At 34.2% G+C, this 12,900-nt stretch overlaps 1 protein-coding gene across 2 annotated transcripts in view; it reads right to left on the bottom strand.

Moving 5' to 3' along the window:
- The window catches only part of PCCA (propionyl-CoA carboxylase subunit alpha), a 415,707-nt gene that overhangs the window by 136,379 nt on the left and 266,428 nt on the right, over window positions 1–12,900 (bottom strand). For both annotated transcript variants that reach the window (XM_058548431.1, XM_058548432.1), the window contains exon 19: window positions 7,033–7,135. In XM_058548431.1, coding sequence (XP_058404414.1) covers window positions 7,033–7,135 — 103 coding nt within the window. The remainder of the gene's footprint in view (window positions 1–7,032; window positions 7,136–12,900) is intronic.

Below are 12,900 nucleotides of genomic sequence, written 5' to 3'. Positions count from 1 at the left end.
AGTAAAGGTATGTAATTTTGAAAAATTATCATTTGCAATATTATTTGGAAGGTAGAATACATCCACTATAGTAACAAGGATATAAATAAATCTAAATATACTTATTTAAATATTCATGATTAAATACTCATGATAGAACTGAGTCAAGGCTCTGGATAACCCAGATGTTTAACCTTTTGAGGAAATGCCAGACTTTTCCAAAGCAGCTGAACCATTTTACATTCCCACCAACAGTGTATCAGGGTTTCCATTTCTCTACCTTTTCAGCAACATTTGCTAACATCTGACTTTTTTATTATAGCCACCCAGTGGGTATGAGGTGCTATGTCATTATGGTTTTGATTTGCATTTCCCTAATGACTAATAACACTGAATATCTTTACATGTGCTTACTGGCAACTGCATATATTCTTTCAGGAAACGTCTGATCCTTTGCCCATTCTTATATTGGGTTGTCTTTTTCTTATTAAGTTGTAAGTTTTCTTTACGTATTTTAAATATAAATGCCTTACTGGATACATGATTTGCAAATATTTATTTCCCATTCTGTGATTTGTCTGTTCAATTTCTTGTTAGTATCCTTTGTAGCAAAGTTTTTAATTTTGACAAAGACCAATTTATCTTTTTTTTTCTTTTGTTGCTTGTGCTTTTGGTGTCATATCTAAGAAACTACTCCACATGCAAGGTCACAAAGACATACCCATATGTTTTCTTCTAACAGTTATATTGTTTTATATCTTACATTTAAATCTTTTATCCATTTTAGGTTAATTTTGGTATATTAACTCAATATGAAGTAGGGATCCAACTTCATTCTTCTACATGTGGATACCCACTTGTTCTAGCACCATTTGTTGAAAAGCCTATTCTTTCCCTCACTGAATTATTTTGGCAGCTTTGTCAAAAATCACTTGACCATACATATATGAGTTTATTTCTGGATTCTCAATTCTATTCTACTGATCTATATGGTTATCTTTATGCAAGTACTATATTGTCTTGATTACAAGACACTTTTGTAGTAAGTTTTGAAAGGGGGAACTGTGAGTTCTCCAACTCAGTTCTTTTTTTCAACATTGTTTTGGCTATTCTGAGTCCCTTAAGTTTCAATATGAATTTTAGTATCAGTTTGTCAATTTCTGACGAAAATAAAGCTTGGATTCTGATAGGAACTGTATTGACCATGTAGACCATTTTGGGAAGTACTGTCATTTTAACAATATTAAGTTTTTCAATTCATGAATATGAAATGCTTTCTTTTATTTGGATTTTAATTTCCTTTTCAATAATTTGTAGTTTTCACAGTATAACTTTTCTTACACTTACACTTTTTTTGTTAAATTTACTCCCAAGTATTTTATTCTTTTGATGCTCTTGTTAAAGGAATTGTTTTCAAATTTTTATTTTTGGATTGTTCACTGCAAGTGAGTGGAAATACAACTGATTTTTATATATTTATTTTGTATCCTGCACCCTTGTTGAACTTGTTTTTAATGTGCAATAATTTCTTAAGGGATTTCTTAAGATTTTCTACATACAACAAGATGTCATCTGCAAGTAGAGATTTTTATAATTTTCACCAATTATAGTTGGGTTCCTGCATAGACCTGCTGTTCCAGAAGTGGATCTCTGCCATTTAACTTTTAATATAAATTTTATCAATACATAACTTACTTGAAATTGGAATAACCAAAGGATTCTGACTGTAATTTAAAACTGCAGCAAAGTTTTATGCCTATCAAAATGTAAGGTTTTGATCTTTCTAGAAGAAGCAAAAAAATAAAATTTCATTTAAGAAAATGAACTGAAAAGAGTTTAAAGAAAATTGAAAAAAATATTATTTTCCTTGACCATACTAAACATTCCTTTTGATCATTTAGATTTTTCTGTTTAATCATTAGCACAAAAATTACATTGGTATGCCAAAATTCAGTAGTCTAAGGATTCTGGTTATTCTTAAGAAGTAGTTTACAAGATCTTTAGAAAAATTTCTATCAGTAGCTCACTGTAACAAAGGATACCCAATTCAATATATAGAATCATATATAACTTTCTTCTACTTTATTAGTAGTTAATGAAACATCAGGAAAAAAATTTTTTAAGTGCATGTACAGTGCTCATTTTTCCATCTTTGGGAAGGCCAAATTCCTACTAATTTTCTTCCCATCAGGAGTACTCTGACATTTTTCTTCAAAGTGAATTATCTTCAATACAAATTTAGTCCTTCACCATCTTTAAGACAACCACATTAATCTTTTCCTTTATCATGAACTATTTTGACTAATTTTGTGTTACACAGAATAAAAGAGAAATGGAAAACATCTTGGGAATCCAGAAGGGAATCATGAAAATATAAATAAAAATCAAAAATCAGTTTGGTTTTTTTTTTCTTTTGTGAGGAAGATCAGCCCTGAGCTAACATCCATGCCAATCCTCCTCTTTTTGCTGAGGAAGACTGGCCCTGGGCTAACATCTGTGCCCATCTTCCTCCACTTTATATGGGACGCCGCCACAGCACAGCCTGACAAGCCGTGCATGGGTGTGCGCCCAGGATCCGAACCCAGGCTGCCAGCAGCGGAGCGTGTGCACTTAACCGCTATGCCACAGGGCCGGTCCCCAGTTTGTTTTTGATACTCAAGTTTATCATCTTAATAAGCTAAATAATATTTCAACTTGGTATTTAGTATGTTTTATACTTCTTAATTAATTCTGCTGATCACTCTGACACCTGATTCAGAATAAAGACGTAAAACACATAAAATATTTTACTTCTACTGCTTCTTCACTTAGTTTTTACTTCTATCATGATTTCTTCATTCCCCAAAATTTCCATCCTCCCTACTTTTAAATTTTTCACTAAAAATGCTAATTTGTATTAGTTTGTGTATTTTTTAAATTTTTACATAACATAAAATTTACCATCTCAACCATTTTTAAGTGTACAGGTCAGCAGTATTAAATACACATTTTTGTGCTACCATAACCATCCATCTCCACAACTCCTTTCATCTTGCAAAACTAAAACTCTATATCCTTTACACAATAACTCCCATTCCCCACTCCTCCTAGCCCCTGGCAACCACCACTCTACTTTCTGTCTATGAATTTGACTACTCTGAGACTGCATGATTTAGAATCATACAGTATTTGTCCTTTCATGCATAATGTGCTCAAGGTTCATCCATGTTGTCGCATGTGTCAGAATTTTCTTCCTTTTTAAGGCTGAATAATATTTCATCATATGTATAGACTACATTTTGTTTAGCCATTCATCTATCAATGGACATCTGGGTTGCTTCTACCTCTTTGCTATTGTGAATAACGCTGCTGAACACAGGTGCACAATTATCTCTTCAAGACCCTGCCTTCAATTTTTTTGGATAGATACCCAGTAGTGGTATTGCTGGATCACATGGTAATTCTACTTTTAATTTTTTGAGGAACCACCACAGTGTTTTCCACAACAGTTACACCATTTTATGCTCCAACCAACAGTGCACGAGGGTTCTAATTTCTCCACATCCTAGCCAAAACTTACTATTTTCTGCAGTTTTTTGGTAGTAGCTATCCTAAGGGCTGTGAGGTGGTGTCCAATTGTGGTTTTGATTTGCGTTTCCCTAATAATTAGTGATGGTGAGCATCTCTTCAGGTGCTTATTGGCCTTTCATATATATTCTTTAGAGAAATGTCTATTCAAGTCCTTTGCCCATTTTTAAATTGGGTTGTTTTTGGGGGTTTTTTTCCCTCTTGAGTTGTTAGAATTCTTTATATATTCTGGATAATAATTCCTTGTCAGATATATACAAATATTTTCTCCTATTCTATAGATTGCCTTTTCACTCTGTTGATTGCACCCTTTAATGCATCAGTTTTAAATTTTGATGTAGTCTATCTATTTTTTCTTTTGTTGCCTGTGATTTTCATGTCATATCTAAGAAATTATCATCAAATCCTATGTCATGAGGCTTTTCCCTTGTGTTTTCTTCTAAGAGTTTTATAGCTTTAGCTCTTACATTTAGGTTTTTGATACATTTTGAGTTAATTTTGTATATGGTGTAAGGTAAGGGTTCAAGTTCATTCTTTTGCATGGGGATATCTAATTTTCCCAGTACTATTTGTTGAAAAGACTGACCTTTCCCCATTGAATGGTCTTGGCACTCCTGTCAAAAATCATTTGACCATATATTCAAGGGTTTATTTCTGGGTCTCTGTTCCATTGGTCTATGTGTCTGCTTTATGTCAGTATACTGTTTTGATTACTGTAGTTTTGTAGTAAGTCTTGAAATCAGGAAGTGTGAGCTCTCCAACTTTGTTCTTCTTTTTCAAAATTGTTTTGGCTATTTGGAGTCCCTTGAGATTCCATATGAATTTTAGGATGGATTTTTCTATTTCTGCAAAAAATCAGTTGGGATTTTGACAAGGATTTTATTGAATCTATAGATCACTTTGGGTAGTACCGACATCCTAACAACATTAAGTCTTCTAATCCATGAACATTATGGTTTTCCATTTATTTGTGTTGTCTTTAATTTCTTTCAGCAATGTTTTGTAGTTTCCAGCATACAAGTCTTTCTGCTCCATGGCTAAGTTTATTCCTAAGTATCTTATTCTTTTTGATGCTGTTGTAAATGGAATTGTTTTTGCTTTGTGTATGTTCAAATCTTACATAAAAAGTATCACTAAATATTTATATCTTCACAACTTTCTTTTTCACTGTTATTATGGTACATACATACACATTGAAAGCGTAACAACATGTACAAGAAGGACACGCAGCACGTTCAGGATAACTGTCACTTCTGGGGAGGAGAGGGCAGAATGGGATGATATAAAGGAGGGATTTAGCTGTATCTATGAAATTTTTCTTTTTTCATAGGAGACCTTTATAGATTTGTACATTTGAAATATCTTATAATTTAAATTTTTTTAAATTAAATAAAAGAACTCCGAAAACATGGAGTATATGAAGCACTACTATGGGCTAAACAAATATGACCTTGCCTATATTACTTCTAGGGTCACTAGCCTAGACTGTCACCTCTAGGCTAATTAAGTTTTTCTTGATGTGGCACTGAGTGATCTAGAAAACCAAGTATATAGTCACAGGTCTCCTCTCTAAGATCCTAAAAGCAGGGTTCCACACTATTAAAATCTTCATACCAATGAGCCTTTACTTAGTCCACACTATTCAACTTGACTCCTTTCACAATACTGATGTCAAATGAAGCTCAATCCATATCTGCTTAGGAAAAAGGGATATACTATCAGGAGTACTCGCTTCTCATTAGGCTTGATGCTTCAGATAATAGCTAAGCCAATAAATATGGGAAGTAGTTTTTGATACTATATATCAAGGTGAATATTTTCCAGGGAAATTTTTAATGCATTAATTTTGATATGTTTTTTAAATAGCTTTACTTTCCTCAGGAGCTAAAAAGTGAAACAGGAGATAACTCCACAGGAAAAATTCAAAAGACACCACTTGAACTGCTAGGCCAATGGTCTCTAGTTTTCTAACATGGAATCTAAAACAAGCACAAAGAAATAACAGCTCTAAGAAGTAATCTGGGCTGTTTTCTTATTAAAGTAATGCTTAGAAAAACACTGTATTAGAGTATCAGACTAATAGTAACACTTCAGTGGTAACTCAGTACAGAACTGAAAATTATGCTAAAGTCTACATTTTTGTAAAGTTAACCTTCCCCCAGGAAAATGCTACATTATAATATTAATACTCTTTACTACTCAATACATATAATTTGCTACTCAATGTGATGTACAGTTAAGTGTCTACTTACAAAGCTATTTTTTTAAACGATCATATAGAAAGGAAGAACGAAAAGAATCACCTAAATTAATCACAAAATATATCATAAGACAATTGTTTAACTCCATCGTAGCTTTCATCTTAAGAGAGTTGAATGAAATATCTTTTAGTAACGAATGCTTTGACAATTTTGGCATATAGAACAAATCACAAAATTTAAACACAACCAAAGAGACTATCCTTAATCCATGGATTAATCCCATTTACTTGTGACTCTGACTACCACAGAAAAATGTCAGCTTCTCCGGTGTAGCAGCCTAGCACTTACCTAGCACACATTAGGCACATAGTAAGTATTTGTTGAATAAATGAATTCTCACTAATTCTTGACTTGTGGTATTTCTAGCTGGGATCAAGAAACTGCCATACACCTCAGGCCTCACCAGGTCTTATTTCAGTGACATTATATTATTTTGATTTTCATGTCCTGTTTAAATCGTTTGATAAGAAGTCATTTCTTCCCCAAAGCAAAATGACATTTCAATGCAACGTAGCCACAAGAAGAGAGATGTAGATTAAGATAATATTCATTATACTAACTATATAGCAGGTTCCGTGGGTTCATGTTGAAAGTTAAAAGACACAAGTTAAAATAGTAACTCTTCATGGTATTTTTCTGGCAATCTCAAATCACAGAATTTAAACATATCATTCATACCACAGTACAAACACTAAATCTTATTGTAACATTGTTCAGTATAGACCAGAATTAAACTAAAGCAGGTCTGTCATGGATACTATCCAAGGGGTTTAAGTTTTTCAAAACAAAAGGAATGTCACCGTAAGGTAAATTTAGCCTCAAGAATGTCTCACAACATGAAATCTCAAAAAAATGTTATATGAGGCTTCAGATTACTTGTTTCAAAAGAATGGTTACCTACTACAGCTATCATATGTTTGGAATTATAATTAATGATGCTCTTCTCTATAACAAAGGCAAAAGTATTATTTCTCAACAACAGAAAAATGATCCAGGTATCAGGAAGTAGGTTTAGAATGTGGCTAAATCTAGGAATGTCTTTCCTGAATAACATAAGAGAATATAAATTCCCATTTACATTCAGCTTCCTAAAGAAGACGAAACAGAGACATAGCTATGTTACAGATTCAAAAGATGAGAGTCACTGAATAGGTTCAAAATTGTTTTAAATATTCATAGATAATTTCAAGACTACAAAAAAAAAAAAAAACAAAGAAAAACTCACAGAGAACATTGGCCCACTGTTTGATGCTACAACAGTATGAACTTCATCGTGCAATTTTATTGAGAGCTCCCAGTTGGCCACTTGTGGTTTAATAATAGGCACTCTGAAGTAGAAAGAAAAGAAAAACAGTTAATAATTTTATATTATTCTCTTTCAGTAAACTGATTTTCCTCTGACATTAAGTGTGCAGGGTAAAACTGCCAAAGGCTATATTTCAGAACATTTTATTTAAAAAGCTTCTATTCTTGGGAAAAAGCTCTTGGATTTAAACTAGAGAGGTTAACAACAAACAAACAAAAAACGGAGACACTCCCAAGACAACAGCGGTCATTCAGAGATAACTGTGGTACCCTCAACTAGTCTATGAATTTGAATTGCTTAATTGTGACAGTCCTTCAAAAATTAATCTCCTTGAAGCAACATTAATTTGTTTTCAATATTTGGCTACTTTTCAAGACTGTTTTTAAAAAATTACAATGCTGGTCTTTTCTTTTACCCAGGTTTCTTGAGCTATAATTGGTATGCAAAAAACTGCACATAATTAACACATACAATTTGGTCAGTTTGTTGTTTATTCACTCGTGTTACCATCATCACAAGCAAGGTAATAAACATATCCATCACCTCCCAAAGTTCCCTTGTGTCCCTTTGTTTTGGTTTGGTTTTTTGTTTGTTTTGGTCAGAATACAACATCAATGATGCTAGTCTTAACATACAGGTCTTTTCTTGTGTATGAGCAATAGTACACGGTCCAGAAAAATGGGGTCAAGCAGCCAGAGGAAAAAATAGTTTAGAATACAAAAATACAAAAACATTTCTAGAATACAAAAGTAACAAAAATTGAATGATTTCTGAATTAACCTAAGTATTGCATGTTTACATTATGTATAGTTGTGACATAACATTTACTAAGCACCAAACATGTAGTATCCAGACTCTAGCATAAGTCACAATTCTGAAAAAATGTTGTAGGTTATGTTTTAATTTACCCCCAAATTTCAAAAGAATTCTCTGCATATTCAATTAAAAAAAGTCATGGTGACAAAAACTATGATTATAATTAAATCACCTCTAGATACAATGTCTAATGGAGTATGTTAATAATTTAGGTGAATATTTGTATTCGGCCCACTACTTACTGATTTATTTTCTGAAGATAAAGAAATGTTTTAAACACTATAGAAATAAAAATTAAAGAAAAATAAAAATATGCATCAACAAATCAATAATAATGCACACTGTAGGCCTGGAAGATTCTTTCTTGGCAATTTGAAGAGGATTGTTTCAGAGAACAGAGCTTCACCCATGAGGGCTTGAAAGAACCATAGGGGAGCACACAGGAAGGAGAGAAGGCAGAGAGGAGAAAAGAGAGAGGAAGGCATGGGGCAGAGAGAAGGAAAGCGGGGAGGGCTGCTGTGCCTCATCTTGACCTCTGAGCACTCTATTCCATAGCGCTTATTTCTGTTTGTCTCCCCCAGTGACCTGTGAGCTTCTAAAAGACCAAGATCGTGCCTTATTTTTATATCCCCAGCCCCCTGCACAGGTTGGGGAGAAAGGGCTGAGGGGGGAATAAGAAAGAATTTGAGGGGCATCTACTATACTATGCACCACACACTGCCCAGGAGAGTCTGTGTCACCCAAGGGGCCCAGCAGGAGCTCCCGAAGGAGGGTGAACCTTGGGCTCCTGGATTACTACCTCGCTGTTCTTGGACTATGTAGATGACCTCACTGGACTTGACTTTGATCACCTTCAATTGGGGATAGCACCCCGACCCCTCAGGGGTATTGTGATGACAGAAATAACCCCACAGCTAGATTACTGTGCAACATGGCTTTTTTAAATCTTTGCTATCCTCGATAATTACGTTACTCTCCTGCTCAAGACTGTTCTATGGTTTTCTACTTACCAGGCAAAATCTTAATTAAACTACCTACCACTCAAGTTCCTCAAAAATAAGGCCCCACTCTTTGTATCCAATTTTATTTCTGAATATTCTCTGACTTGTATATTTGGTTGGGCCAAACCTTTAAATTGCTTCACAAACCAAAGCAAGTCAAGCTAAGACAAGCAGGAGAACTCAGCACAGTGGTTACAAACTCAGACTCTGGTGACTTGTAGAAGTTGGTACAAAACCCAGCTCTGCCATTAACTAGTTCTGACCTTGAGCAAATTGGTTTTTTTGTTCTCAGGTTCCTTACGTATAAAATTGAGATAATCATTGTATCTGCATCACAGTGATGTACTGACGATTATATGATGTATGTAAATGTTAACTTGTATGATGATGATCAGCCCCAACTCTAGGCCTATACTCCTTTTCCCCTATAACTGAAATCCCTTTACTCCTTCTCCTCTGCTTCTCAAACTAACAGATTTTTCAAGAAAAATATTATCTCTGTCATAAACTCTTCCCTAATCATGGTACAAACTTCAGTGATCTCTCTTCCACTTAACCTATTTCACATGCTTAATATTTTTCAACTTAGTCACCCAATGGAGGTCACTCTTTCAAGTAAATGTGGAGACTCTTTTTAGTTATGCAACAAGTCTGTTTCCAGAGGAGAGGGGAAGTTGTTGATCCTGACATCCTGTTGGAACCCAGAATGCATTTTCCCACAGAAAGCAATCTTACAGATGGTGGCGAGACAGCGTTGTCACTCTTCAGAACCTAACTACTATTTGTTTTTCCATTGTTTTGTTTTGATCCACATCTGTTTCATATATGCTATAACCCGCCCCAAGAGGGACCTTGTAGAAAGAGCATAGGCGCTTTGGAGTTAAAATGCTGCGGTCTCATCTCAGCCCATTCTCTTCCTAACAATGTACCAGAGAACTCATTCAATCCTTTTGAACCAAAATTTCCACACCTGTAAAATACGGATGAGAGCAGAGTTGGGGAGGTGACAGGGGAAAGCTGTTGCTTCTTCTGAGCGCACAACTCCTGAAGCAGCACTTTTCTAACAATTTCTTTTAAGGTGATATGTTAACAGGATATAAGAAAGAGGCTTCACTGTGAAAGCAAGACCTTGAGATACTAAGAAAAGATGTTGAAACCGTAGACTCTCTTTATGAGTTCACTCTTCTACAAACAAAATTTGCTAAGATTCCTTCTGGCTTTTATATAAGTCTGAAAGTAGTTTTGCCTTGTTTTTAAATAAAATGAATGGGGTTGCGCATATATGCTCAGTATAAATATCAATAAGGTCTCGAGTAGAAATAAACTATAAATAAAGATAATGATACACACCAACCTGAAAGTACACATGCTTTATTTCTGCAAAATCATTGAAATCACATTAACAATAATTGCTTCAAAACACAGATATCAATTCTACCAGCACACACATGTTTATAATGGTAACAATTACCTAAAGCTATATTTTAAATTTTAGAAAAGAATTACATTTATCCATTAAATCCAAAATAGTCTCAAAGAAGATTTTTACGAACAACTCTCTGAAAAGAGGGGGAAAAAGTCTTGGATCTTCACTCAACTCACCACAGTAATGATACCCAGAAAACAGCTTCCTTTACTGAAGTATGTGTCTAGTGAAAGAGGCTGCCATCTAATCAAAAATTTCATCTGTACAACTTATTAGTTATCTGCAAAGCTGATATCATTTAAGCTACTACTTCAAAACAAACAAAACCCAAAAAACCCAGTAAACAGGAATTCACATAAACAGCTACTCACAAAGTAAATCAAATAATAGCTCTTACCCAGACCTGTCCACTTTGATTATCATCAGCCAGCCAGAATGTTCAACAAAACTAAATCTTTCTGTATTTTATGATAAAAACTGCCAGCTGATTGTCACAAATGTTAATGCTAATACATTTGACTCACTGGAATATTTTACTCAAAAAAGTGCAAGTAATACTCAAATATATTGCTATTGCATGTCTTTTTAAAGCAGATTTTGTGTAAACATAACTACTAGCATCTTTAGTTAGCAAGGATTATAAGCATCTCAAAACCTGTGTAAACATAACTAATAGCATCTTTAGTTATCAAGGATTATAAGCATCTCAAAACCATTATCAGACACTCAGAAAAGCTGGTTTTCAATTGTGCCATTACCTATTTAGGAGTAAAATACTGAGTTAAAACAATGTTAGTGGTCAAAGAATCATTAAGCAATCCTTCATCATAACTTTCACAGTGGGTGGTCTGTAAAATGATCAAGAATAATATGCTGCATTCCACAGCCACAGAGGTCAGCTTCTGCACACAAATCTTTGCAGGAAGAAAAAGGCCTTCAGAAAAGTGGGCCATTCATCTGAACCAAGTTCAGAGAATTTCCAGCACAGTGAAAAGATATGTTATGCAAGCACATAGATGTATTCAGTGGGGGTAGACAGAACCAGCTACATGGAGACTACAAAGGAGCCCTCCTATGGCTCATGAATAAGTCGAGGAAATGATCAGAAAAAAAAAAGGGAGAGATGTTTAGACAGATGGCCCACTTAAAATGCCTGAGACAGGGCATAAGCAATTTTAATGAAACTTTAGATCTAGCATATGAATTGTTTCTTATTTCCTCCAGGAAAAAAAAAAAATCTAAAGACAAAAATTCAGCAATTTGCTGAAAAACCCACCTTCAGCAAGTTGGGATGGAGGAAGAGTCATGAATAAAAATTTCATTAGTGCAATAAATTCATAAAAAATTCTTTACAGAGGCATCAGCTATCAAAATGAATATAAAAGCATGGAATGAACAGATTAAAGGAATTCTAAACAGAAGTCTACTGCCAAACCAAACAAAAATCTAAGCCTTATTATGTGAGAACTTACAACACTCCAACATTAAAGTTCATCACAGCAGAAGAAAGATAAAAGCAGCATTTTCAGAGAACCTCTTCAAAGCTAGGAATTGTCATAGTGGAGGAATAGAATTCTGCCTATGTGCAATTTAAAACGTGTATGTTAGAACATACGAGACTGTGTAGAAGAGCATCTATCACAAAATAGTGCCTAGAAATAGTTAGGGAACATCCCCAAGTTTGGTGTCATTAGCATTACAAATAATTACACAAATGACACCTGAATCTAGAAACAAATAATATTATTTATAATCTTATGTATTTTAATATTATGCAAACCCTATTTCCTTCTTCCACCAATAAGGGTTTAGGTTCTCAATTTAAACATTGGGCACAATTAGTCAGGAAAAGGCAATGTAGTACAGTCATCACCCCTGCAGGCCCTAGGGTCTGACTGACCACTGGCCACAAAAGCTATGTGACTTTTACAAGTTACTATCTTCCTTGTGTCTCAGTTTCCTTATCAGTAAGACAAAGATAATAAGAATACCTAACCCACATGTTGATTAAATGAGATAAAAGGTGTAAAATGCTTAGACTAGTGCTTGGTACATAAATGCTAAATAAGAGTCATCATTATCATTATCATAATTTGGTACAATAATATCTGAAATCCTCCTCCATTATTTCAACTCTGTTATTTTTTTAAAAAATATTAATATACAATTTATATATAGTGAAATTCAAAAATCTTAAATTCCACCATTTACCTTTCCAGTAAATCTGCCCCTTCCCCCGACTAGTTCAACTATAGGTCAGACTAAAACTTCACATAAACAGACTCCAGAAATATGCACTCTTGTGTGTGGCTTTTTTTTGCTCAACATAATGTTTCTGAGGTTCATTCATGTTGAATAGTTCGTTCTTTGTTGATTGCTGAGTAATATTCTACTATACAAGCATACTAAAATTAGTTCATTCTTCTGTCGATGGGCATTTGGGTTGTTTCCAGTTTGGGGCTTTTATGAACAAAGCTGCTATAAACATTCTTTGTACAAGTCTTTTTTGAGGACATATGTTTTCATTTCTTGTGGGTAAAAAAT

The sequence above is a fragment of the Diceros bicornis genome, chromosome 9 (assembly GCF_020826845.1).
Source record: "Diceros bicornis minor isolate mBicDic1 chromosome 9, mDicBic1.mat.cur, whole genome shotgun sequence".
NCBI lineage: Eukaryota > Metazoa > Chordata > Mammalia > Perissodactyla > Rhinocerotidae > Diceros > Diceros bicornis.
Note: the sequence above shows the minus strand (reverse complement) of the source record. Positions and strands in the feature narration are given on the sequence as shown.